Source organism: Moschus berezovskii, chromosome 23 (genome assembly GCF_049115385.1).
Source record: "Moschus berezovskii isolate FMDL1 chromosome 23, NW_MosBer_1.0, whole genome shotgun sequence".
Taxonomy (NCBI): domain Eukaryota; kingdom Metazoa; phylum Chordata; class Mammalia; order Artiodactyla; family Moschidae; genus Moschus; species Moschus berezovskii.
In genome coordinates, this window is record NC_142482.1 from 40,506,470 (window position 1) to 40,531,864 (window position 25,395).

A 25,395-nucleotide genomic window follows, 5' to 3' on the forward strand; every position below is an offset into this window, starting at 1 on the left:
AGTTTCGCCCTGTAGACCCTCGGTCCATTTGAAATTAGATTACATTAAGTTTTAGTATTTCATTAAATGATTAAGTAACTTATATAATTATTTAACAATTACTTCTATTGCTTTCATTTAAAAGCAAACCTTTTTCTTAATAGCATTTTAAGTAGATTCACAAATCTGGTACATTACTGTAAAAAGAGCCCATATTTTCAAGTTTTTCTTTTTTTTTCTTTTCTTGAAAGATTTGGGATACTGTGGTCGAATGTTTTAAACAGTGTCACACCAGGGCTCTTTTACAAAAGAAGTACAACAGTAATTACCTCATGCTAATATATACATTTCCATTTTCTGGTTCATATTAAACACTATTTAATTCCATAATCAAATATGTAAGCACATGCATATTGGGTAGATCACTAAATCTCCCTATTCTGAGATATGCCCTTTAAAGACATTTAGTAGAAAAAAGTATGAATATGTTTATAAAACACACACATACACACAGATGAAGTTTCATGAGATATACAAATCTAAATGTGCTTTTTTCCCCCTGAACCACAGTAGCCATATTGTTGGTAAATACAGGCAGAAAGGTAAGCAGTCACTTGGGAGTAGTTATTTAATCTTAGGTCTCCTTAATAATTTTCCTCAATGAAAAGTCAGTTTCCTTGATTTTTCCTTAGGAATTTTGTTCTATTTTCAGCACTCTTCTCAGGGCTCCTTTCACATCCTTGTTCCTCAGAGTATATATGAGGGGGTTGAGGGTGGGAGTTACAACAGTGTAGAAGAGTGTAAGGAACTCCCCCTGTCTATGGCCATAGAATCTCTTTGGTTGAATGTATGTGGCTGAGCTGGTCCCAAAGAAGAGGGACACCACCAGCAGATGGGAACCACAGGTCCCTAGAACCTTACGCCAAGCTTGGAATGACTTAATTTTTGTCACTGCTTGCACAATGAATCCATAAGAGACCAATATCAATGCCAGGGGAAGAAGAAGGAGAACTAATGTGGCCACAAAAAGCTGGACTTCATTTGCATGGATGTCAAAGCAGGCCAAATTGATCATGACAGGCACTTCGCATAAGAAGTTGTGCACAAGGTGATGTCCACAGCGAGGAAGTTGAAGGGTGATGGTTCCTTGGATAAGAGTGTTTCCTATTCCACATAGCCAGGCTATTCCTGCCAAGGACTTACAAAATGATGGGTGCATAACACTGGTGTAATTGAGAGGTCTGCAGACTGCCACATAGCGATCAAATGCCATGATGGTCAGAAGAACACACTCAGTAGAACCCAGTGAGAGGGACACATAGAGTTGTATGGCACAGCCTGTTGATGTGATGGTCTTGGCTGGTCCCTTCAGGTTCCACAACAACTGGGGGACAATGCTGGTAGTTAAGCAAAGGTCAAGAAAGGAGAGATTTGTGAGGAAGAAATACATAGGGGTGTGAAGTTTGGAGTCCAGGCAGGAGACCAGGATAATGACTGTGTTGCCCAGGATGGTCAAAAGATAGGATATCAAAATGATCACAAAAAGGATGGTTTCCAGTTGAGGCTGGTCTGAGAATCCAAGCAAAATAAAATCTCCCCCAGATGTTTCATTATTTTGTTCCATTAGTCTGTTATTGTAAAAGAGAAAAATGGACACAAAATTCAATTGAGGGAAATAACATTATTACCATTTACTTCTAAAATTTGAAATAAACTCAGATTTTCTTAACTAGTCAGTTTTCACAGAGAAGGAAAAATGGTAATTATTAAAAAGGCATTCTTAAAAACAAAGGCATTGTTTTGTGTCATCATTTCTTGACTCAATAAATATTTGACTCATCCTCTTTTTTTGGTGTGTGATCATTCTCTTTTCCCATTTGTTGAAAATTATTATTAAAGGTTATTTTCCTAATAAGAAGAGAAAAGCTCTCAGTTTGAGTGGCTATATAATTCTGTTAGTAGAAGTAGGGGGGAAAGAGGATAGGAATGCTGAAGCAAATTTAAGCACCTAGTATGAAATGAATTATGAGTGATCTTTGTTTGTTTCCACAGAAATTGCAATGCAAAAATAATGAATAACGGTTGAGTCAGTAGATCAGAAAAATAAATGGAACATATTTTGTGTCTTTTGTTACTCAAGACAAAGCAAGTTCTGATAATGTTTCTTATAACTAAATATTTGATCAGAGTGTGTATAGGGTCAGACACAGGTGAATTTCAGCAGAGAGGAAAGCTAAATAATTTTATAAGCTATTTAGCAACTGACCACAAGTTTTTATACCTCAAAGTTGATTAAAAGATATTTGTGATACATGCACATAAAAACAGATGCACAAACTCATGTGTGCAATTTGTTCAGTTTTTGATAAAATGTCTTCAGATTTATTTAAAAAAATAAGGTAAAAACTCACTTACACACAGCCACTTAGTTAAAGACAAGGAATTGGCATTTGGTAATGTTGAACTGAACTGAACTGAATATCATGAAAAGGCAAAATATATCTTTGTCATCAGTTTTACATTCTGCAGAACAGAATCAGTCCAGATTACATTTCACCATACCTCTTCATTTACTACTTTTCTACAATATCATCTTCTGTGTCCCCAAATTTTATGCTTTCATCAAGCGTGCATGCTAAGTCATGTCCAACTCTTTGCAACCCCATGGACTGTAACTTGCTAGGCTTCTCTGTCCATGGGATTTTCCACGCAAGAATACTTCAGGGGCTTGCCATTCTTTCTCCAGGGCATCTTCCCAATCCAGGGACTGAATCCACATCTCCTGAATTGGCAAGCAGATTGTTTACCACTGCACCACTTGGGAAGTCCCCTTTATGTTCTAAAATCAGTATCTTGTTGAATCATTTAGGAATAATGAAAGCTAAATTTGTAAGCTTATTCAGGTATATGTATACTTTTACAAGTAATATTGCATCTCAAGTGAAATAAACAATGCTTTCAAAATTTTGTTTTTTTAATGTTATTGAAGAAAGTTGAACAAATGTAATTGTATGTATTTAAAGTGTACAACATGATAACATGCTATACATATATATTGCAGAATGATTACAAAGATCAAGAAAATTAACATATTCATCACCTCACATAGATAACATTGGTTAACTCTTTTCTCTGTGTGAGGTGAGAATGCTTATGATCTACTTTCAGCGACTTTCAAGCTACAATACCATGTTATTAACTGAAGTCACCATGTCACACATTAGCTCCTCAGAACTTACTCTTATAACTGAAAATTTGTATCCTTTGACTTACGTTGCTCCATTTACCCCTCCCCTTAGTCTCTGCAACCCACTATTCTAGTCTCTATTCTGTTTCTCTGTCTTTTTTTAATTAAGCACTTAAGTGATACCATATAGTATTTTCGTACAGGTTGTAGCAAATGGCAGAATCTCCTTTCTCATGGCTGTACCAGATATCCATTCTTCCACTGAAGAACATTTAGCTTATATCAAGATTTTAACTACTGTCAAATGGAAGAAATATCTAGAGGAATATCTTTCTCCTTTGGGCAAAAAGTTCAAGAACTTTCTTTCTGCCACGCCCTTTTCTGATTATTTTTGTGGTATGAAAAATGATTGTATTCGGCAAAGATGTGTAGAGGAAGGACTCCTGAAAGGGAATCTGGAGGAGAGACAAAGTGAGTCTTTAAAGTTGCTGAGTCAGTCAATGCTGGCTAATGTACCTGGAGGCCACTCAAGAGGGAGAGAGAGAGGTGGTAAAAGAAGAAACTAAAAGGGGTTTCTTCCATCATCTAGGTCATCCTCCTTCTGCCTTATATCTTTGTCAGCTTGCAGAAGAGAAGATGGGCAACATGATTTAAGCATGTTACAATTGCTTCACTGAAGTGAATATCATTGCCCAATACCAATGAACTCAGTGGAAGTAAATAGCTCTTGAGCAGTAGTCCTTCGAGGAAGTCAAATTAGAAAAAACTGAGAAGTACATAGGAGATAGATGTTTAAGACCTCAGGGATCTGTATCTCCAAGTTGCTAATTAACATGGAGTCTAAAGTGTCCAGAACAGGGCTTTCTCAAGGGAAAAGTGTGAAGGAAGGCATTCCTCAACTGGACCTTTGTTTTATCTCCAGCCAGGCAATATCATAGACAAACTCTGTCACCTTCACCCCGGCCCCTCAAGCGTGTGCATTCTTATATTCTTTCCTGTGGGTGAAGAAAAGAAAAACCAATACAACATTATGAAGCAGTTATCCCACAATTAAAAAAAAAACAGTATTGAATTATTCAGAAACACTTTCTGAGAGTTGAACTACTATTAATTATTAGAATTATTAATTCTAAACTATTAATTATTATTATTATTAGAATAATAAGCTGTTTATCAGGTAGTCAGAGTTTAGTGCTAGAGAAAGCATCTGTAGATTTGTTGCCATTGGCCTTTTTCTTCAATATTGATAAATTATTCTCAGCACATAAAGCATCTTAAGTGTAGTCGATAATTTTCCAAAAGCTATTTGTGGCATTAAGTGAGATCGTGAAAGTGAAGTGAAAGTTGCTCAGTCATGTCTGACTCTTTGTGACCCCATGGACTATGGGAATTCTCCAGGCCAGGATACTGGAGTGGATAGCCTTTCCCTTCTCCAGGAGATCTTCCCCAGTCCAGGGATCGAATTGGGGTCTCCCTCATTGCAGGTGGATTCTTTACCAGCTGAGCCACAAGGGAAGTCCAAGAATACTGGAGTGGGTAACCTATCCCTTCTCCAGCGGATCTTCCTGACCCAGGAATTGAACCGGGGTCTCCTGCATTGTGGGCAGATTCTTTATCAACTGAACTATCAGGGAAGCCCTTAAGTAGATTTGGTTTTATATAATGAATGTCTTTATATAATTACTGATATTATACATATCAGTAATTGAGTTCTTGAGCCTCATTCAAAAGAAGGGTCAATATTTTCAATATTCAGAATCAGTCTTTCTCAAGCAACATTTCAAGGAAGAAAGAAACATTGATTAGTCCCAGTACCCTCCAATTATTATGCTGCTAAGTCGCTTCAGTCATGTCCGACTCTGTGCGACCCCATAGACGGAAGCCCACCAGGCTCCCCTGTCCCTGGGATTCTCCAGGCAAGAACACTGGAGTGGGTTGCCATTTCCTGCTCCAATGCATGAAAGTGAAAAGTGAAAGTGAAGTTGCTCAGTTGTGTCCGACTCTTAGTGACCCCATGGACTGCAGCCTACCAGGCTTCTCTGTCCATGGGATTTTCCAGGCAAGAGTACTGGAGTGGGGTGCCATTGCCTTCTCCGCCGATTATTATAATGGTATCTAAATCCAACTTAAAACTTCATTGCTTTGCAGTAAGGCGTTGTCTCCTGTGGAAATTTGTAAGACTGTTTCATAGAAAATAGATTTTGTCACCAGAACATGATTAGAAGTGGACTAAATATTTCCTAAGAAGTATACTTTCTGGAAAAGAAGAGTGTACAAAGTCCAGAGTGTGGGGCCAGTTACAAATAGTTTTGGATCTTTTGCAATAGGGAGACTTTTACTGCAAGGAGGTCCAACCAGTCCATTCTAAAGGAGATCAATCCTGGGTGTTCATTGGAAGGACTGATGCTAAAGCTGAATCTCCAATACTTTGGCCACCTCATGCGAAGAGTTGATTCACTGGAAAAGAGTCTGATGCTAGGAGGGATTGGGAGTGGGAGGAGACGGGGACGACAGAGAATGAGATAGCTGGATGGCATCGCCGACTTGATGGCCATGAGTTTGAGTGAACTCCAGGAGTTGGTGATGGACAAGGAGGCCTGGCGTGCTGTGATTCATGGGGTCGCAAAGAGTCGGACACGACTGAGTGACTGAACTGAACTGAACTGAACTGAATGCATAAGTGGCTTACACAAGTGATGGGGTAGCTGGAAAACCAAACAGTGAAATGAAAGTTGAACTTGAGACTAGAAATAGCTGGCAGCTATTCCTACTGCTGGACTTGAAGAAGCAAAAGAAGCCAAAGGCCCAGGATAACCAGGTGGAAGCAGGCACAATGGTAAGCTTGCCAACAGAACTAGAACCAAAAGAAGAGATGGCCACCGCATCTTGAAAAGCCTCCTACAGCACAGTGGAAGGCAGAATTACCCTGGCTTCTCTTTTCTCTTCATTCTGCTCTCATGCCAGTCAGTGTCTCCCACATGAAAGCCAGTCAATATGGGAGCCTGGAGGAAGCAGCCTTCAGACCCCAGTCCTCCTGTAATACAGAACAGTGATGAAAAGGGACAATGAAAGAATTTGAGGACAAACAGACCCAGGACCAGCACACCTAGCAAATATTTTTATCCCTTTTTGGCACTACCTTTTCTCACTTTGTCACTGCAGTTGAAAGAGAAGTTTATAGAAGGAAAATTATGACATAGTTTACATATCAGTTGTTTCTAATGTTTACTATTATGTGAGCGTTACTTGCTAAGATGTACCGGACTCTTTGCGACCCCATGGACTGTAGCCCACTGAGCCCCTCTGTCCATGAGATTCTCCAGGCAAGAATACTGGAGGGGGTTGCCATTCCCTTCTCCAGGGGATCTTCCCAACTCAGGGACTGAACCCGATCTCCAGCATAGCAGGCAGATTCCTTACTTCCTGAGCCACCAGGGAAGCCCAACTTCATCAGGAAGTTTTACAGAAAATCCCAATACATGAACACTGTAATTTTCAAATTAGATGTATATATTTATATCTTATATTTGTCCATATATTTATAACTTATGTAAAATATCAATTGTACCTGAATGGATTATTTTACACAAAACCTGATATACACCATCTACTTAAGAGACAACTATAGAATAACATTGGCAATACCTTAAGAAGTGATAATACTGCTGTGTGTAGAGCATAATTCCTTTTTGATACAAAGGCTTTTTTTGAATAAATTTATTCATTTTAATTGGAGGTTAATTACTTTACAATATTGTAGTGGTTTTGCCATCAGTTCAGTTCAGTTCAGTCTTTCAGTCGTGTCCGACTCTTTGCGACCCCATGAATCACAGCACGCCAGGCCTCCCTGTCCATCACCAACTCCTGGAGTTCACTCAAACTCATGTCTATCGAGTTTGTGATGCCATCCAGCCATCTCATTCTCTGTCGTCCCCTTCTCCTCCCGCCCCCAATCCCTTCCAGCATCAGAGTCTTTTCCAGTGAGTCAATTCGTCTCATGAGGTGGCCAAAGTATTGGAGTTTCAGCTTTAGCATTAGTCCTTCCAATGAACACCCAGGATTGATCTCCTCTGGAATGGACTGGTTGGATCTCCTTGCAGTCCAAGGGACTCTCAAGAGTCTTCTCCAACACCACAGTTCAAAAGCATCAATTCTTTGGTGCTCAGCTTTCTTTATAGTCCAACTCTCATATCCATACATGACCGCGGGAAAAACCATAGCCTTGACTAGAGGGACTTTGTTGGCAAAGTAATGCCATACATTGCCATGAATCAGCCACAGGTGTACATGTGTTCCCTATGCTGAACCTCCCTCCCACCTCCCTCCCCATCCCATCCCTCTGGGTCATCCCAGTGCACCAGCCCGGAGCACCCTGTCCCGTGCAGCAAACCTGGACTGGCAATCCATTTCACTTATGATAATATACATGTTTCAATGCCATTCTCCCAAATCATCCCACCCTCGCTCTCTCCCACAGAGTCCAAAAGACTGTTCTATACATCTGTGTCTCTTTTGCTGTCTCACATACAGGGTTATTGTTATCATCTTTCTAAATTTCATATACATACATTTGCATACTGTATTGGTGTTTTTCTTTCTGGTTTACTTCACTCTGTATAATAGGCTCCTGGTTCATCCACCCATTAGAACTGATTCAAATGCATTCTTTTTAATGGCTGAGTAATATTTGATTGTGTATATGTACCACAGCTTTCTTATCCATTCATCTGCAGATGGACATCGAGGTTGCTTCCATGTCCTGGCTATTATAAACAGTGCTGTGATGAACATTGGGGTACATGTGTCTCTTTCAATTCTGGCTTCCTTGGTGTGTATGCCCAGCAATGGGATTTCTGGGTCATATGGCAGTTCTATTTTCAGTTTTTTAAGGAATCTCCACACTGTTCTCCATAGTGGCTGTACTAGTTTGCATTCCCACCAGCAGTGCAAGAGGGTTCCCTTTTCTCCACACCCTCTCCAGCATTTATTGCTTGTAGACTTTTGGATAGCAGCCATTCTGACTGGCGTGAAATGGTATCTCATTGTGGTTTTGATTTGCAATTCTCTGATAATGAGTGATGATGAGCATCTTTTCATGTGTTTGTTAACCATCTGTATGTCTTCTTTGGAGAAATGTCTGTTTAGTTCTTTGTGCCATTTTTTTTATTGGGTTGTTTATTATTCTGGAATTGAGCTGCAGGAGTTGCTTGTATATTTTTGAGATTAATTCTTTGTCAGTTGCTATAATTTTCTCTCATTCTGAAGGCTGTCTTTTCATCTTGCTTATAGTTTCCTTTGTTGTGCAAAAGATTTTAAGTTTAATTAGGTCCCATTTGTTCATTTTTGCTCTTATTTCCATTACTCTGGGAGGTGGGTCATAGAAGATCCTGCTGTGATTTATGTCGGAGAGTGTTTTGCCTATGTTTTCTTCTAGGAATTTTATAGTTTCTGGTCTTACGTTTAGATCTTTAATCCACTTTGAATTTATTTTTGTGTATGGTGTTAGGGAGTGTTCTAGTTTCATTCTTTTACAAGTGGTTGACCAGTTTTCCCACAAAGGCTTTATTTTTAACCATTCCTTAAAAGATTCTGTGGCATGCATGTATACAAAACTGAGGTTCTCTAACAAAAACTTTAATGAATTAAAATTTTAATGAGGAATGAATGAGAAGTTTCCGTTCCGTTCCATTCCATCGCTCAGTCGTGTCTGACTCTTTGCGACCCTGTGGACTGTAGCCTACCAGGCTTCTCCGTCCATGGGATTCTCCAGGCAAGAATACTGGAGTGGGTTGCTATTTCACTACTATATAGTACTATAAAGTAAATTAAAAAGGATATTGAATATCAGTCCCTGTAGAGACATGGACTGATATTCAGTAGCTGGTGATACTCTATAATGGAAAAGAATATTAAAAGAATGTAGATGTACATATATATTATATATGGGGCTTCCCAGGGTAGCTCAGCGGTAACGAATCTGCCTACCGATATAGGAGACATGAGTTCAATCTTTGAGTCAGGAAGATCCCCTGGAGAAGGAAATGGCAACCCACTCCAGTATTCTTGCCTGGAAAATCCCGTGGACAGAGGAGCCTGGTGGACATCAGTCCATGAAGTCGCAAAAATGTTGGACACAACTTAACAACTAAACATCATAAGTCATTTATAAATATATATTAAAAATACAAGAATATATAAACTACATATGTATAAAGTTGGATCAATTTGATGTACACCTGAAATTAACACATTGTAACTCAACTATACTTCAATAAAAAATCTTTTAAGGTACTATCTAAATAATATAGACACAATATTACCTAGCTATATTTAATAGTATGTAATAGAAAGTAGGTGAAAGACCTTAACACGCTCTGCAAACTTTATTATGTATAGAACTAAAGGATGTTCTCACAGACCGGAAGTTCATCGGTCATTTCTATCTGTTATCCAGTATGCTATGACAACATGAAAGTATCTGTTTTGAATACCTTGACAGCAAAATGTCTGTGTCCATGCACGCATCTGTTTACAAGGTATTATGCAATTCATTATCTTCCACTGACAACAGAAGCACAAGTCTCTGTGGCACTTCTCTCAAGGGGCCTGTCTCTCTAATATAGAGACGGGAAATTACCTGGGAAGAAAAACTCAAGAAATTTGTGCTGAGTAAACAAACCCACCATCCATCTGAAGAGAGCTTCAGATTAGAGGGGTTTGAGATTACAGGAGCATGAGATAACAGGAGAGCCTGAGTTTACTGCCCGCATGGGGTTCCTCCGCTGCCTGTCCTAGATCTGTATCATGATTGAAGTTTTCATCAAAACCCCAAGAACCTCTACCCTGGATTGCCATTCTTTCTAGAAGGTAGAACTTACTCTCTGTTGTTTTTGGGAAAAAGGGGAAAAGTGCTCGCTTTGGCAGTACATATACTAAAAAAAAAAAAGCAGAAAAAAGGAAAATTCATTTTAAAAGTTGAAGAAATCGAGAGCTACTTGCCTTCAGCAGTGAATGGAAGTAGTTTTTTAATGTGCAACCCAACATTGACTAATGATGAATAATTGACTACCTTCTTCTCTTTGCAGATATAAATCCCCGTATTCTCACCTTGATTAACAACAGGAATATGAAAGAGAGAACAGGTTCAGCATAGTCTGTTTGGAAAATATTGGTTATTCTTGCAACATAAATGCACAAGGAAAAAATTGTGAAAATGTAGAATTACTTCAAGCAAAATGAGGCCACTCATGTGCTGACATTTTTCCAGGAGTCATTGAATATTTCAACAATCCAGTTATTTTATTCTTTACTGAATAGTAGAGTCAAAGTTAGCCAGAAGAGGTCAATGTCCATTTTAGTGTGTCTAGTGTTAATTTTAATTCAGGGTTTTTATTTTCCCACCAAAATGCATGAGCAGATAGACAGATGTTAACAAATGTGACCACCACGGTCAATTACTTTCTTTTGCTTCAATTCTGGAAAAACAATCATATTCTATTCAAAAATAGTTTGTCTTAGAAAAAATTCAAAATTTAGCTGATTTTTACCTTGGATGTCAATAAGCCAGGTATTCTCTCTAAACTGGACTATGCAATAATTGCCTGAGCGTTGCTGTAATGGCCATGGATTCTTAGAAGTAAGTTTTATTTTCTAGTGAAGATATTTAAGGGAAAATCAGAAATTTTCAATGGAGGGTTTTTTGTTTTTTATTATTTTTTTAAGGAATTTGTTTAGATTTGATATCACAAGTAAATGACTGCAACCATTTTGGAGATCTCTGAACTGACCATTCAAAACCACAAATTTTCCTAACTGTATCTCTTAATCTTTGCAAGTTAATAGTTAAAAAGACATGGGAAGTTCTACATCATTTACTTTTAACAAAGTCAACACATTGTACTAGGTGGCTGAATTCATAGACTCTTGTAATAAAATGACATTGAAGTATGTGAACTAAGGGGCTACGAGGGGCAAGAGTTTGCTATTTTAGGGAGTGTGAAGTATATTTTTCTAGAGAGTGGTATTTACTCTCTCGAAAGTAAATACCAGAAAGTATTACTCTCTAGAAAGTTGTCAGACCAATGACTCAATTAGGGAGATCACAGAAGTTTCTTTTAACACTAGTATCAGGTTAGTAATTATTTGCTTCACAGAAAAACAATGAATATTAATGATAACCATATCTAACACTTGCAATGTGAAAATTCTAACTCTTCTTAATTTGTCTTTAGGTCTCCAGTTCCGTGTACCTTGTTAGACTCTTGCTCTCTCAATGTATTTTTCAACTTATCTTTTATATCTATTATCTATCATATATCCATATGTGTAACCATCATCTTTCTTTCAATTTCTTTGGTTTTCACACTATGCACATTAATGGCCTGTATATTTTATCTTCAGAGAATTTGGGATACTTCCCAAACCTGCTTTTGTATGTGTTCTAATTCTATTCTATATTTATATATTTTTAAGCACGGGGTGTTTTCCTGACATTGTATATTTGTTTCTGTATAACAAGTCAACATGTTACATTTTTTGTTTTGCACAATTTTATTTTCCCTGTTATTTCTCTATATAAAAATCAGTGTAAAAATGTTCATTTTACTCAGTTAGTTATTTTTCCACTGACTTTAATATCTGATTTTCTTCCCACAGGAAGAAGATAGGAATGACCAAGAATGGTGACTCACCATTAAGCAATGAAAGGAACAAATGCTAGCCCTCCGGCAGGTTTCATCTTACTGGGCTTTTCTGACCAGCCCCACCTGGAGATGATTCTCCTTCCTGTCGTCTCTATCATATACATTCTGACACTGATGGGGAACACAGCGATCATACTGGTCTCGTACTTTAACCCCAAACTCCACACACCCATGTATTTCTTCCTCTCCAATCTCTCCATCCTGGACCTCTGTTTCACCACCAGTATTGTCCCACAAATGCTTTGGAATCTCAAGGGGCCTGACAAGACCATTAGCTACACTGGTTGTGTGATCCAGATGTATGTTGCTTTGGGGCTGGGCGCCACGGAGTGTGTTCTGCTGACTGTTATGGCCTATGACCGCTTCAACGCTATCTGTCGACCCCTCCACTATGGAGTGATCATGCACCCAAAACTTCTCCAGCAACTAGCAGCTCTGGCCTGGATCAGTGGCTTTGTGGGGTCCACGGTTCAGGCCATCCTTGTTTTCCAGTTGCCTCTCTGCAGCCATCACATGGTGGATGATTACATGTGCGAGGAGCCTGCGCTGATTAAGATTGCCTGTGTGAACACAACCTTCCTGGAAAATGAGCTCTCCATAGCTTGTGTCCTCTATGTGGTGATACCTCTGGGGCTTATTCTGGTCTCCTATGGCTGCATTGTTAGGAACGTGCTGAGGATAAAATCTGTTGAAGGCAGGAGGAAAGCATTTGGGACTTGTGGGTCCCACCTAATTGTTGTGGTTTTGTTTTTCGGGACTCTAACTTCCATTTACATTCAACCCAAGAGCAAATACACACAGAATTACAGTAAATTCCTCACCCTCTTCTACACTGTAGTGACACTCTCACTTAATCCTTTGATCTACACCTTGAGAAACAAAGAAGCTAAGTGGGCGCTAAGAAGGTTGCTGGGAAGAGACCCAAGTTAAGGAGAAATGTGAAATATCTTCATACAATCCCTCAGATATTAAGGACTTTTAGCATCATCTAATTTTGGTTTTTCCTTTTGTTTGTAAAGATCACAGCTAAATCTCCTGAATAAAATGGTATGAAATTTTCTTTCAATGACATCCTGGAGCTGCCTACTATAAATCCTTCTCATATTCCTTTCCAGAAATGTTATGTCTCTTTTTTCTTTTGGCTGTTTTCTAAAGATTCTATGAATGAATACATAAATATTTATATATATAAATACATAAATATTTATACATATAAATACATATAAATATATACAATACATATAAATACATACAATAAATACATATAAATACATAGAAATAAATACATATAAATACATACAATACATATAAATACATACAATGCATACAATACATATAATACATACAATACATATAATACATACATATAATACATAGAATACATACAATACATATAAATACATACAATACATATACATATAAATACATACATACAATACATATAAATACATACAATACATATAAATACAATACATATAAATACATACAATTAATACATATAAATACATATAAATACATACAATATTTATACATATAAATACATAAATATTTATACATATAAATACATAAATATGTATACGTATTATAATTTTACAAATCCTGGAGTTATTGTTCTAGTGATTAAGTAATGGCAGGGTGGATATGTTCATGACAGATCTATTTTCTCATCACAGAAGAAATCACCTGCCTCATAGAGACAGAACTTTCTTGAGAACTTTCTATTGTTCTCCAGATCTCTCATTCAATATTTCCACAGGCCGTAACTGTTCTGTCCGTTGTTTACATACAAGCATAAAGGTCCACTAGAAAACCTACAATAACCTAACAGTTTTTCTTTTGCGGGGGTTATTGATTCTCGTTCCTTTACTAGTGGCATCTGGAGCTAAGTACACCTAGGGATCTCTGATCTCTCCCACCCACAGAGAAAGCTCCCAAGAGATATGAGCCGTGAGACTATTTCTCATTTATACATCTCTTGTTCTCACATAATGGCTCTCAATTTCTTTTGATCAATTCTTTAACTCTTTATCTGGAATCTAAGAAAATATGCCTTAGAAATTTAAGTACTGTCATTTAATCTGAATATTTATATTTGTCACAATATATTTATTTCTTACCAAAAAAGTCTTTGCCACCTATGTTATTCACTTTTATAGATATCATAACTTTATAAAATAATTCTCTTCATCTTGAATATAAAGTTTTATCTATTCTAATAACATACTTTAAAATCTTGGTAGTATTTTCAGTGTAAAAATATTGACCTTATTTTACACATATCCACATATTTGTTTATAAAATATTATCAGTAGTTTATTGGCTTTAATTGTAGAGCCTGCTTAGATATACTTGCAACATGCTATGGTTTTATAAATGTAGTGCGCTTTTTTCTTAAATAGGAATTTCCCTGGTGGTCCAGTGGTTAAGACTGTGTGCTTCCAAAGCAGAAGGCATGGTTTGATCCCTGGTTGGGGAACTAATTTCCCAGATGCTGTGTGCTGCTGCCAAAAAAATTAATTCTTTTAATAGAGATTAAATCCTAGGAATCATTTCAACAAAGATAAATAATTCTATCTAGATATATTAAGTTGAATAAATTAGTAAAGGAAAGCAACTATATTGGAGAAGAAAATAAATGATCTACTTAGGAGGCATTGATAAGTTTAACAAGTGGTGTCTAAGTAAACTTTCTATATCTGTTCATAAGATAAAATTTCATTGACATTAATAATTAAATCTGGTTATATTAAAATCAAACTACTTCACTGATTGATTAGGACAGGTAAATGCTTACTAAGCAATAAGATTACTCAAATCATTTAAAATCTTATAGTTTTAAGTATACAATAAAATTTTTAAAGCTATTGAAAATGATATCCTTATGCCCACACTAGGATAGAACAGTAATACTTTCCATAAATTCTTTTTGTATGTAGTAGAGTAATTTAAAAAATAAGACAAGTCTATAAGAAGATGCACTGTAAAGAATACAGAAAAGACATACCACGTGAATACCAGCCAACAAAGAAGACTGGCATGATCTTACTAGTATCAAACAGGGTAGCCTTTGAGGGAAGAACTATTATCAGGAATAAGGGGAGACACTGCATAATGTAAACTATTTCATTAACTTGAAAGCATTAATAATCTTTAATTAAAATGCTTTCTATCAAACAACTTCAAAATATAAGGCAAAACCTAACATGTAAGAAAGGAAATAGGCAAATTCACAGCCAGGATTGAATGGATAACTGGTAGAAAAGATAAACAAACATAAATGAATAAGGATATCGAAAATATAAAGAGCACAGCAAAAATTACAAAATCAATATAGTGAAAACACTGATGGCATGAAGACATACAAAATTTCTCAGGCACACACAGGGCATTTATAGAACATCGACCATATATCGAATAATAAATGAATACATTTCAGAAGTTTAAAAGTATAAGAGCATTTTGTCTAAAAAAAATCAAATGAGGCCAGAAATCAGTAACACAGTGAACAAAGTATTAGTGCTCTTCATTTATAAAAATTTCAAATATGGAAAATGGATATAGAATAATTTAAAATAAACTCATGTATGTTAACAAGCACTTTGAAATTATCAATATCATGCCAATTTTGTTTCATCTGTTTAGTCAACTAAACTTTCCTGCCTAATGTCTCCTTTTCCCTTTGCACAGGTTTGCCCTGGCAAGTTCTGAAATTGCGCTTATCAAGCTAGAGGCAGGAAGGAACACCCACAAGGTGGAAAGCAGGGACTCAGCTCAACCAAATTCCCATTGCAAGGTCTCAGACGGGAACAGGCTGTAAGCTCAGGAAACACAGAATCTTTACATGTAAATTAAGTGTTGCTCGACAGTGGACATTTTATTTACCAATGTGAAAATACTTTATTACTAAAAGTGGACAATTTTACCATTTGTAAATGACCAAAAATGTTATAACACACTCTGAAGCTTTAAACCAGGACCGAGGAAAGAACTGCTACATGGTACAGGCAAGATGAATAAAGGAATAAAAATATTGTTTTGTTTTAACCACACCCCATGAGAAGTCCCACCGTTAACATATCAGTGGGTAAACATTAGAAGGAAATAGCAATCCACTCCAGTACTATTGCCTGGAAAATCCCATGGACAGAGGAGCCTGGTAGGCTACAGTCCATGGGGTCGCAAAGAGTTGGACACGACTGAGTGACTTTACTTACTTACTTAAACATGGACTGAGTTTTGATAGGTGCCAGGTACTCTGACAAGTATGTTATGTGTGGTACCTCACTTATTGCCTACCACTCTAGTAACCTGAAACTGTTATTCCACTCACTATTGATTTGAAACTTTACCTACCTTCTAGAAATTCAACAACTTGCACTAGGAATTAGAATCTAACTTGGTCTGAATCTGGAGTCTATGATCTTCAGTTCAGTTCAGTTCAGTCACTCAGTCGTGTCTGACTCTTTGCAACCCCATGAACCGCAGCACGCCAGGCCTCCCTGTTCATCACCAGCTCCCAGAGTCAACCCAAACCCATGCCCATTCGGTCGGTGATGCCATCCAACCACATCATCCTCTGTCAACCCTTTCTCCTCCTGCCCTCAATCTTTCCCAGCATAAGGGTCTTTTCAAATGAGTCAGATCTCCGCATCAGGTGGCCAAAGTATTGGAGTTTCAGCTTCAACATCAGATCTTCCAATGAATATTCAGGACTGATTTCCTTTAGGATTGAGTGCTTAAATCTGCTTGCACTCCAAGGGACTCTCAAGACTCTTCTCCAACACCACAGTTCCAAAGCATCAATTCTTTGGTGCTCAGCTTTATTTATAGTCCAACTCTGACATCCATACATGACCACTGGAAAAACCGTAGCTTTGACTAGATGGACCTTTGTGGACAAAGTAATGTCTCTACTTTTTAATATGCTGTCTAGGTTGGGCATAAATTTCCTTCCAAGGAATAAGCGTCTTTTAATTTCATGGCTGCAATCACCATGAGCAGTGATTTTAGAGTCCCCCAAATAAAGTCAGTCACTTTTTCCACTGTTTCCCCATCTATTTGCCATGAACTGATGGGACCGGATGCCATGATCTTAGTTTCCTGAATGTTGAGCTTTAAGCCAACTTTCTACTCTTCTCTTTCACTTTCATCAAGAGGCTTTTTAGTTCTTCTATACTTTCTGCCATAAGGGTGGTGTCATCTGTATATCTGAGGTTATTAATATTTCTCCCAGCAATCTTGATTCCAGCTTGTGCTTCTTCCAGCCCAGCGTTCCTCATGATATACTCTGCATATAAGTTAAATAAGCAGGGTGACAATATACAGCCTTGACGTACTCCTTTTCCTATTTGGAACCAGTCTTTTGTTCCATGTCTAGTTCTAACTGTTGCTTCCTTACCTGCATACAGATTTCTCAAGAGGCAGGTCAGGTGGTCTGGTATTCCCATCTCTTTCAGAATTTTCCAGAGTTTGTTGTGGTCCACACAGTCAAAGGCTTTGGTATAGTCAATAAATCAGAAATAGATGTTTTTCTGGAACTCTCTTGCTTTTTTGATGATCCAGATGATGTTGGCAATTTGATCTATGTTTCCTCTGCCTTTTCTAAAACCAGCTTGAACATCTGGAAATTCAAGGTTCAGGTATTGCTGAAGCCTGGCTTGGAGAATTTTGAGCATGACTTTACTAGCGTGTGAGATGAGTGCAATTGTGCAGTAGTTTGAGCATTCTTTGGCATTGCCTTTCTTTGGGATTGGAATGAAGACTGACATTTTCCAGTCCTGTGGACACTGCTGAGTTTTCCAAATTTGCTGGCATATTGAGTGCAGCACTTTCACAGCATCATCTTTCAGGATTTGAAATAGCTCAACTGGAATTCTATCACCTCCACTAGCTTTGCTCGTAGTGGTGCTTCCTAAGTCCAACTTGACTTCACATTCCAGGATGTGTGGCTCTAGGTGAGTGATCACACCATCGTGATTATCTGGGTCGTGAAGATCATTTTTGTACAGTTCTTTTGTGTATTCTTGCCACCTCTTCTTAATATATTCTGCTTCTGTTAGGTCCCTACCACTTCTGTCCTTTGTTGAGCCCATCTTTGCATGAAGTGTTTCCTTGGTAGCTCTAATTTTCTTGAAGAGATCTCTAGTCTTTCCCATTCTATTGTTTTCCTCTATTTCTTTGGACTGATTGCTGAGGAAGGCTTTCTTATCTCTCCTTGCTATTCTTCGGAACTCTGCATTCAAATGGATATATCTTTCCTTTTCTCCTTTGCTTTTCGCTTCTCTTCTTTTCACAGCTATTTGTAAGGGCTTCTCATACAGCCATTTTGCTTTTTTGCATTTCTTTTTCTTGGGGATGGTCTTGATTCCTGTCTCCTGTACAATGTCACAAACCTCCGTCCATATTTCATCAGGCACTCTATCAGATCTAGTCCCTTAAATCTATTTCTCACTTCCACTGTATAGTCATAAGGGATTTGATTTAGGTCATACCTGAATGGTCTAGTGGTTTTCCCTACTTTCTTCAATTTCAGTCTGAATTTGGCAATAGGAGTTCATGATCTGAGCCACAGACAGCTCCCGGTCTTGTTTTTGCTGACCATATAGAGCTTCTCCATCATTGACTGCAAAGAATATAAGCAATCTAATGACGAAGTTGACCATCTGCTGATGTCCATGTGTAGAGTCTTGTCTTGTGTTGTTGGGAGAGGGTATTTGCTATGACCAGTGTGTTCTCTTGGCAGAACTCTATTAGCCTTTGCCCTGCTTCATTCTGTACTGCAAGGCCAAATTTGCCTGTTACTGCAGGTGTTTCTTGACTTCCTACTTTTGCATTTCAGTCTCCTATAATGAAAAAGACACCTTTTTTGGATGTTAGTTCTAGAAGGTCTTGTAGGTCTTCATAGAACAGTTCAACTTCAGCTTCTTCAGTGTTACTGGTCAGGGCATAGACTTGGGTTACCTTGATACTGAATGATTTGCCTTGGAAAACAATAGAGACCATTCTGTCGTTTTTGAGATTGCATCCAAGTATTGCATATCAGACTCTTTTGTTGACTATGATGGTTACTCCATTTCTTCTAAGGGATTCCTGCCCACAGTAGAAGGTATAATGGTCATCTGAGTTAAATTCACCCATTCCAATCCATCTTATTTCGCTGATTCTTAGAATGTCGATGTTCACTCTTGCCATCTCCTGTTTGACCACTTCCAATTTGCCATGACTCATGGACCTAACATTCCAGGTTCCTATGCAATATTGCTCTTTACAGCATTGAACCTTTCTTCTATCACCAGTCCCATCAATAACTGGGTGTTGGTTTTGCTTTAGCTCCATCCCTTCATTCCTTGTGGAGTTATTTCTCCACTGATCTCCAGTAGCATATTGGGCGCCTACCGACCTGGGGAGTTTGTCTTTCAGTGTCGTGTCTTTTTGCCTTTTTATACTGTTCATGGGGTTCTCAAGGCAAGAATACTGACGTGCTTTGCCATTCCCTTCTCCAGTGGACCACATTCTGTCAGACCTCTCCATCATGACCCATCCATCTTGAGTGGCCCTACATGGCATGGCTTAGTTTCATTGAGTTAGACAAGGCTGTGGTCCGTGTGATCAGATTGGCTAGTTGTCTGTGATCTTATCTAATATGAAAAACTGTCCTAGGGATCATAGGAAGTCCAACTTCCTTAGCATTATATATATCTTTCCCTTTGCGATATGGTCCTTTTTTAAATCATTCAGGTGTATTTCTTGACATTTTCTATTATACTCTTTCTCCCCTAGATAGAATAGAGAACTTTAATTCCTTAAAAGATCTCTGTTTCTCATATTTTCATTAATTAAAACATGAAAGACACATTTGTGAAAGATGAGATTTAAGTTGGACTTTGAGAAGTATATGGTGTAAGTTCCATAAATTTAATGAAAGGAAAAATGTTCGGAAACTGCTGGGTTTCTACTGATTGAACATAAGGTGAATATTGTGAGGGACAGGAGTAAGAATATGGAGAATCGAATTTTGTGCTCTTTAGACTTTTACTTTATGTTAAAACAAAAACAATATATTAAAGAAATCTTAATAACCACAAAAACATAGATGATATGACCCTTATAGCAGAAAATGAAGAAAAACTAAAGAGCCTCTTGATGAAAGTGAAAGAGGAGAGTGAAAAAGTTTGCTGAAAACTCAACATTTCAGAAAACTAAGATCATGGCATCCGGTCCCATCAGTTCATGGCAAATAGGCGGGAAACATTGGAAACAGTGACAGACTTTATTTTCTTGGCCTCCAAAATCACTACAGACAGTGGCTGCAGTCATGAAATTAAAAGATGCTTGCTCCTTGGAAGAAAAGCCATGACCAACCTAGACAGCATGTTAAATAGCAGAGACATGACTTTGCTGACAAAGGTCTGTCTAGTCAAGCTCTGGCTTTTCCAGTCGTCATGTATGGATGTCAGAGTTGGACTATAAGGAAAGCTGAGCACAGAAGAATTGATGCTTTTGAACTGTGGTGTTGGAGAAGACTCTTGAGAGTCCCTTGGACTGCAAGGAGATCTAACCAGTCAATCCTAAAGGAAATTAGTTCTGAATATTCATTGGAAGGACTGATGTTGAAGTTGAAACTCCCAATACTTTGGCCACCTGATGCGAAGAACTGACTCTTGGAAAAGACCGTGATGCTGGGGAAGATTGAAGGCAGGAGGAGAAACAGACGACAGAAGATGAGATGGTTGGCTAGTAGACTCGATGAACATGAGTTTGAGCAGGTTACGCATGTTTGTGATGGAAGGGAGGCCTGGCGTGCTGCAGTCCATGAACTTGCAAAGAGTCAGACAAAACTGAGCAATCAAACTGAGCTGAACTGAACTGAAAAATGAAACAAAAAGTCCCAAATGGAGTCAGCTGTTCAGACCACTTCAGCAAACCAAGACCAAGTACCTAATTTAAATACAACTTCTCCAAGCAATGTAGTCTTAATCAGTCTGCAATTTTCTAGTCAGCACCAGTAAGGTAACCTGACACATAGACCCAGACCATTCCTCTCACACAAGTCACCTAAGCCTGAAACAATCCACTCTTTCCCCTTCAGCGTATAAATTCCTCCTGTTTTGTACAGCTCTTCTCTACTTGATAAATGGGATACTGCTTAATTCATGACAATTTCAATAAAACCTTCAAATTTACTTCAAATAAAATCTTCAAATTTACTAGGTTGAATTTTTGCATAGACAACTTCAGTATATCAACTTTATTTTCAGATTATATGCATGTATTATTCTACACATATACTTATATCCATTGTAAAAGTAAACTGCACCCAGTGGATCATTTCACACAAAGCAGGATGTACACCATATGTTTTAAAGCAACTATAAAAAATGCCAGTTCTTCAAGAAGTAATAACAATGCTATGTGTGTCGCATAAATCTTTTCTGATATAAAAACCTTATTTTTAGCCACTTCGAAGAACAGTTCATGAATTTGCAATAGTCTGTCCCCTTTTATACTAGATACTAGACTCTACTTCTTCTGCAACATTTCCTATTACCCAGAAGTCTATAGATCTATTAAACTTCAAGTACGTATTTCCAGATATATGCATGTCTCCATACTATGTTCAAAACTGAGTTTAACTAATAAAAATTTTAATGAATTAATTTCAAAAACTAAATCTTTTAAGATACTATCTAAATAACTTTGACAATTTTGCACATGTGTGTTTAGAAGGTGGTGTGCAATTGATTGTCTTTCAGCAGCAACAGAAGCACAATCTCCATGGCTCTGCTCTCTCCAGGGGATGTCTTCCTCGCTATTATAATGATTGAAGTTGCCTGGGAAGAACTCCAGAGATGTATGCAGAGTAAGCAAGCTAACCACCATCCATCTGAAGAGACTTGAACCATGAGATTACAGGAAAAAGAGAGCCAACAAACTGCACGCATGGGGTTCCTCCACTGCTTGTCCTAGATCTGTGATCGTGATCGAACTCTTCATCAAAATCCCAAGAATCTCCACAGCTGGATTGCCATTCCTTCTGGAAAGTAGTACTTTGCTGTTTAGGTGGGGGAAAAAAAGAAAATCGATTTTAAAAGTTCAGGAATTCCAGAGCTTCTTGCCTTTAGCAGTGAACAAAAGCAGTTTTTCATGTATAAACTGACATTTATTCTTAATTATGGAATACGTCCTAGCTTCATCTCTTTGCAGATATAAATCCTTTTATCCTCATCTTGACTAAGAACAGAAACGTGAAAGGGAGCGAGACCAGTTTCCTTGTGGGGTGTGCTCAGAAATTGTTGGTTTTTCTTGTAACATAAATACACAAGAAAATACTGTTACATTGTAGAGTTACATCAAGCAAAGTGAGGCCAATCAGGTGCTGTCTTTTCCCCAGGAGATGTTGGATCTTTCAAAAGCACAGTTGTTTTACACTTTGCTGAATAATAGAGGAAATTTAGCCAAGTAAGGTCAATGTCAATTTTGTTGCATCATAACACTCAGGGTTTTAATTTTACCACCAAAATGCGTGGACAGATAGAAAAATGCTAACCAATGTGACCACCAAGATCAGTTTCTTTCTTTCGCTATAATTCTGGAAATAATTAACATTCTCTATGCAAAATACATGAGAGTTTTGTCTTGGCCAAAATTTAAAATGCAACTGATTATTCCTATGGATGCCAAAGAAAATAAGCCACTTCTTCTCTCTGAACTGGACTGTGCAATAATTGTCTGAGAGGTGCTATAAAGATGAGGAATTCTTAGAAGTAAGTTTAAATTTCTTGCTAGGATACTTAAGGGGAGATCAGTAATTGTCATTGAATGGTTTTGTTGTTTATTCATTTGTTTTTAAGCAACTTGTTTAGATTCAATCTCCAAGGTAAATGACTGAACCTGTTTTGAAGACTTCAAAATTGACCATTCAGAAGTACAAATTTTCATACCTGTGTTTCTTAATCTTTGCAAGTTAATAGTGTTAAGACACTGATAAATTCAACATAACTTAGTTGAGGGAGGATCACTGGATTGCATTAGGCTGAATTCATGAACTCTTGTAATGAAACTCCATTAAAGCATGTGAACTATTCATGTCATATAGGGTAGAGCTCGCTTATTGGGGATTGTAAATAGAATTTCCCAGCGAGCATATTCACAAAATAGCAAACCTGTGACTCAAATGGGGAGATTTCAGAAGTTTCCCTCCACACTTACTAGATCAGTAATTATTTGCTTCACAGAAAAACAATGAATGTTAATGTAATTATCTCTAACACTTCATTTTTGAAAATTCTAACAATTCCTATTTTGTTCCATGTTTCGAATTCTATATGCCTTGTGTTTCAGACTCTTGCTCACTCGATGTATTTGTCAATATTTTTCTTTTATATCTGTCATCTATCATGTGTGTGTATGTGTCACAATAATCTTGCTTTCCATTTCTTTGGTTTTTCACACTATGCACGTTGATGGCCCATGTATTTTGTCTTCAGAGAATTTGGGATACTTCTCACATCTGTTCTGGGTTATTCTCTAAAGTCTATTCTATGTTTATGTATTTCCTTGCAATGCATTTGGTGTTTTCAGACTCTCTGTGTCTCTTTGTAACAAGACAACCTATTATACTATTTATTTTGCATAATTTTACTCTGGTATTTCTCTCTATAAGAAAAAAATCAGTATCAAAGTGCTCATTTTACTTAGTTTGTTATATTGTTTTAGTTATGATATCTGACTTTCTTTCCCACAGGAAGAAAATAGGAATGACCAAGAATGGTGACTCACCATTAAGCAATGAAAGGAACAAATGCTAGCCCTCCGGCAGGTTTCATCTTGCTGGGCTTTTCTGACCAGCCCCACCTGGAGATGGTTCTCCTTCCTGTCGTCTCTATCATATACATTCTGACACTGATGGGGAACACAGCGATCATACTGGTCTCGTACTTTAACCCCAAACTCCACACACCCATGTATTTCTTCCTCTCCAATCTCTCCATCCTGGACCTCTGTTTCACCACCAGTATTGTCCCACAAATGCTTTGGAATCTCAAGGGGCCTGACAAGACCATTAGCTACACTGGTTGTGTGATCCAGATGTATGTTGCTTTGGGGCTGGGCGCCACGGAGTGTGTCCTGCTGACTGTTATGGCCTATGACCGCTTCAACGCTATCTGTCGACCCCTCCACTATGGAGTGATCATGCACCCAAAGCTTCTCCAGCAACTAGCAGCTCTGGCCTGGATCAGTGGCTTTGTGGAGTCCATGGTTCAGACCATCCTTGTTTTCCAGTTGCCTCTCTGCAGCCATCACATGGTGGATGATTTCATGTGCGAGGAGCCTGCGCTGATTAAGATTGCCTGTGTGAACACAACCTTCCTGGAAAATGAGCTCTCCATAGCTTGTGTCCTCTATGTGGTGATACCTCTGGGGCTTATTCTGGTCTCCTATGGCTGCATTGTTAGGAGTGTGCTGAGGATAAAATCTGTTGAAGGCAGGAGGAAAGCATTTGGGACTTGTGGGTCCCACCTAATTGTTGTGGTTTTGTTTTTCGGGACTCTAACTTCCATTTACATTCAACCCAAGAGCAAATACACACAGAATTACAGTAAATTCCTCACCCTCTTCTACACTGTAGTGACACCCTCACTTAATCCTTTGATCTACACCTTGAGAAATAAAGAAGTTAAGTGGGCGCTAAGAAGGTTAGTGGGAAGAGATTCAAGCTAAGGAGAAATGTGAGCCATCCTCATGCAGTCCCTCAGATTCCGGGGACTTTTAACATCATCTACTTCCGGTTTCTCCTTTCACTTATGAGGATCAACTAAATCTCCTGAATAAAATGGAATGAAATTTTCTTTTAATGACATCTTGAAGTTACCAATTCTAAATTCTTATTCTCTTCTCAGAAATGTTGTCTCTCTTTTTTCAGCTATTTTGTAAAGATCCTATGAATAAATAAATATTTATATTATGTGCATATGTATTTGTACATGTGCTTTTGTAAGTCTGGAGTTACTGCTCTAGTGATTAACTAATGACTGCTACTGCTGATAAGTCACTTCAGTCGTGTCCAACTCTGTGAGACCCCATAGACGACAGATACTCATTAATGATCATGATACTGTTATGACATATCTGCTTTCTCATCACAGAAGAAATCTTCTGCCTCATCGTGGTAGAGCTCACAACATAGCTGCAGATATGGGGGTTTACCTGAGACCTTCCTATTGCTCTCCAGGTCTCACACTCAATAGTTCCTAGGCCGTATGTGTTCTATGCACAGTTTATATGAAAATGAAAAGGTTCACTGAAAGAGCCACAATTACCTAACATTTTTTCCTATTTGGAGGATTGTTGATTCCAGTTCATTCTCTAGAGGAATCTGGGATTAAGTACACATGGGATTTTTCAGATCTCCTCTACCCACAGGGAAAGCTTCCAAGGGCTATGAGCCATGAGATGAGTATTTCTCTTTGAAACATGTCTTGTCAGCACAAAATACCTCTCAATCTCTTTTGATCAATTATTTAGCTT

At 38.0% G+C, this 25,395-nt stretch overlaps 3 protein-coding genes across 3 annotated transcripts; 2 read left to right on the forward strand and 1 right to left on the reverse strand.

Annotated features, from left to right (window-relative positions):
- Positions 1 to 667: 667 nt before the first annotated feature.
- On the reverse strand, positions 668 to 6,114 carry LOC148774159 (olfactory receptor 2G3-like). Its single transcript, XM_088831178.1, has 2 exons — positions 6,092 to 6,114; positions 668 to 1,607 (listed from the first exon to the last, which is right to left on the reverse strand). The coding sequence occupies exons 1-2, from the start codon at positions 6,112 to 6,114 to the stop codon at positions 668 to 670; spliced, it is 963 nt and encodes a 320-aa protein (XP_088687304.1).
- Positions 6,115 to 11,865: 5,751 nt separating this feature from the next.
- On the forward strand, positions 11,866 to 12,798 carry LOC148774160 (olfactory receptor 2G3-like). Its single transcript, XM_088831131.1, has one exon. The coding sequence runs from the start codon at positions 11,866 to 11,868 to the stop codon at positions 12,796 to 12,798; it is 933 nt and encodes a 310-aa protein (XP_088687257.1).
- A 10,857-nt stretch (positions 12,799 to 23,655) lies between these two features.
- Positions 23,656 to 24,588, forward strand: LOC148774161 (olfactory receptor 2G3-like). Its single transcript, XM_088831061.1, has one exon. It carries the CDS (start codon positions 23,656 to 23,658, stop codon positions 24,586 to 24,588), a length of 933 nt encoding a protein of 310 aa, XP_088687187.1.
- Positions 24,589 to 25,395: the final 807 nt, after the last annotated feature.

Excerpts from the sequence above, each read along its gene's own strand:
- LOC148774159 (XM_088831178.1), bottom strand. The coding sequence starts at position 6,114 with ATGAAGAGAAAAGAGAAGCCAGG. Across the intron at positions 1,608-6,091 it reads AAGAGAAAAGAGAAGCCAGG|ACTAATGGAACAAAATAATG; the intron begins GTAATTCTGCCT and ends TTACAATAACAG.
- LOC148774160 (XM_088831131.1), top strand. The coding sequence starts at position 11,866 with ATGAAAGGAACAAATGCTAGCCCTCCGGCAGGTTTCATCTTACTGGGC.
- LOC148774161 (XM_088831061.1), top strand. The coding sequence starts at position 23,656 with ATGAAAGGAACAAATGCTAGCCCTCCGGCAGGTTTCATCTTGCTGGGC.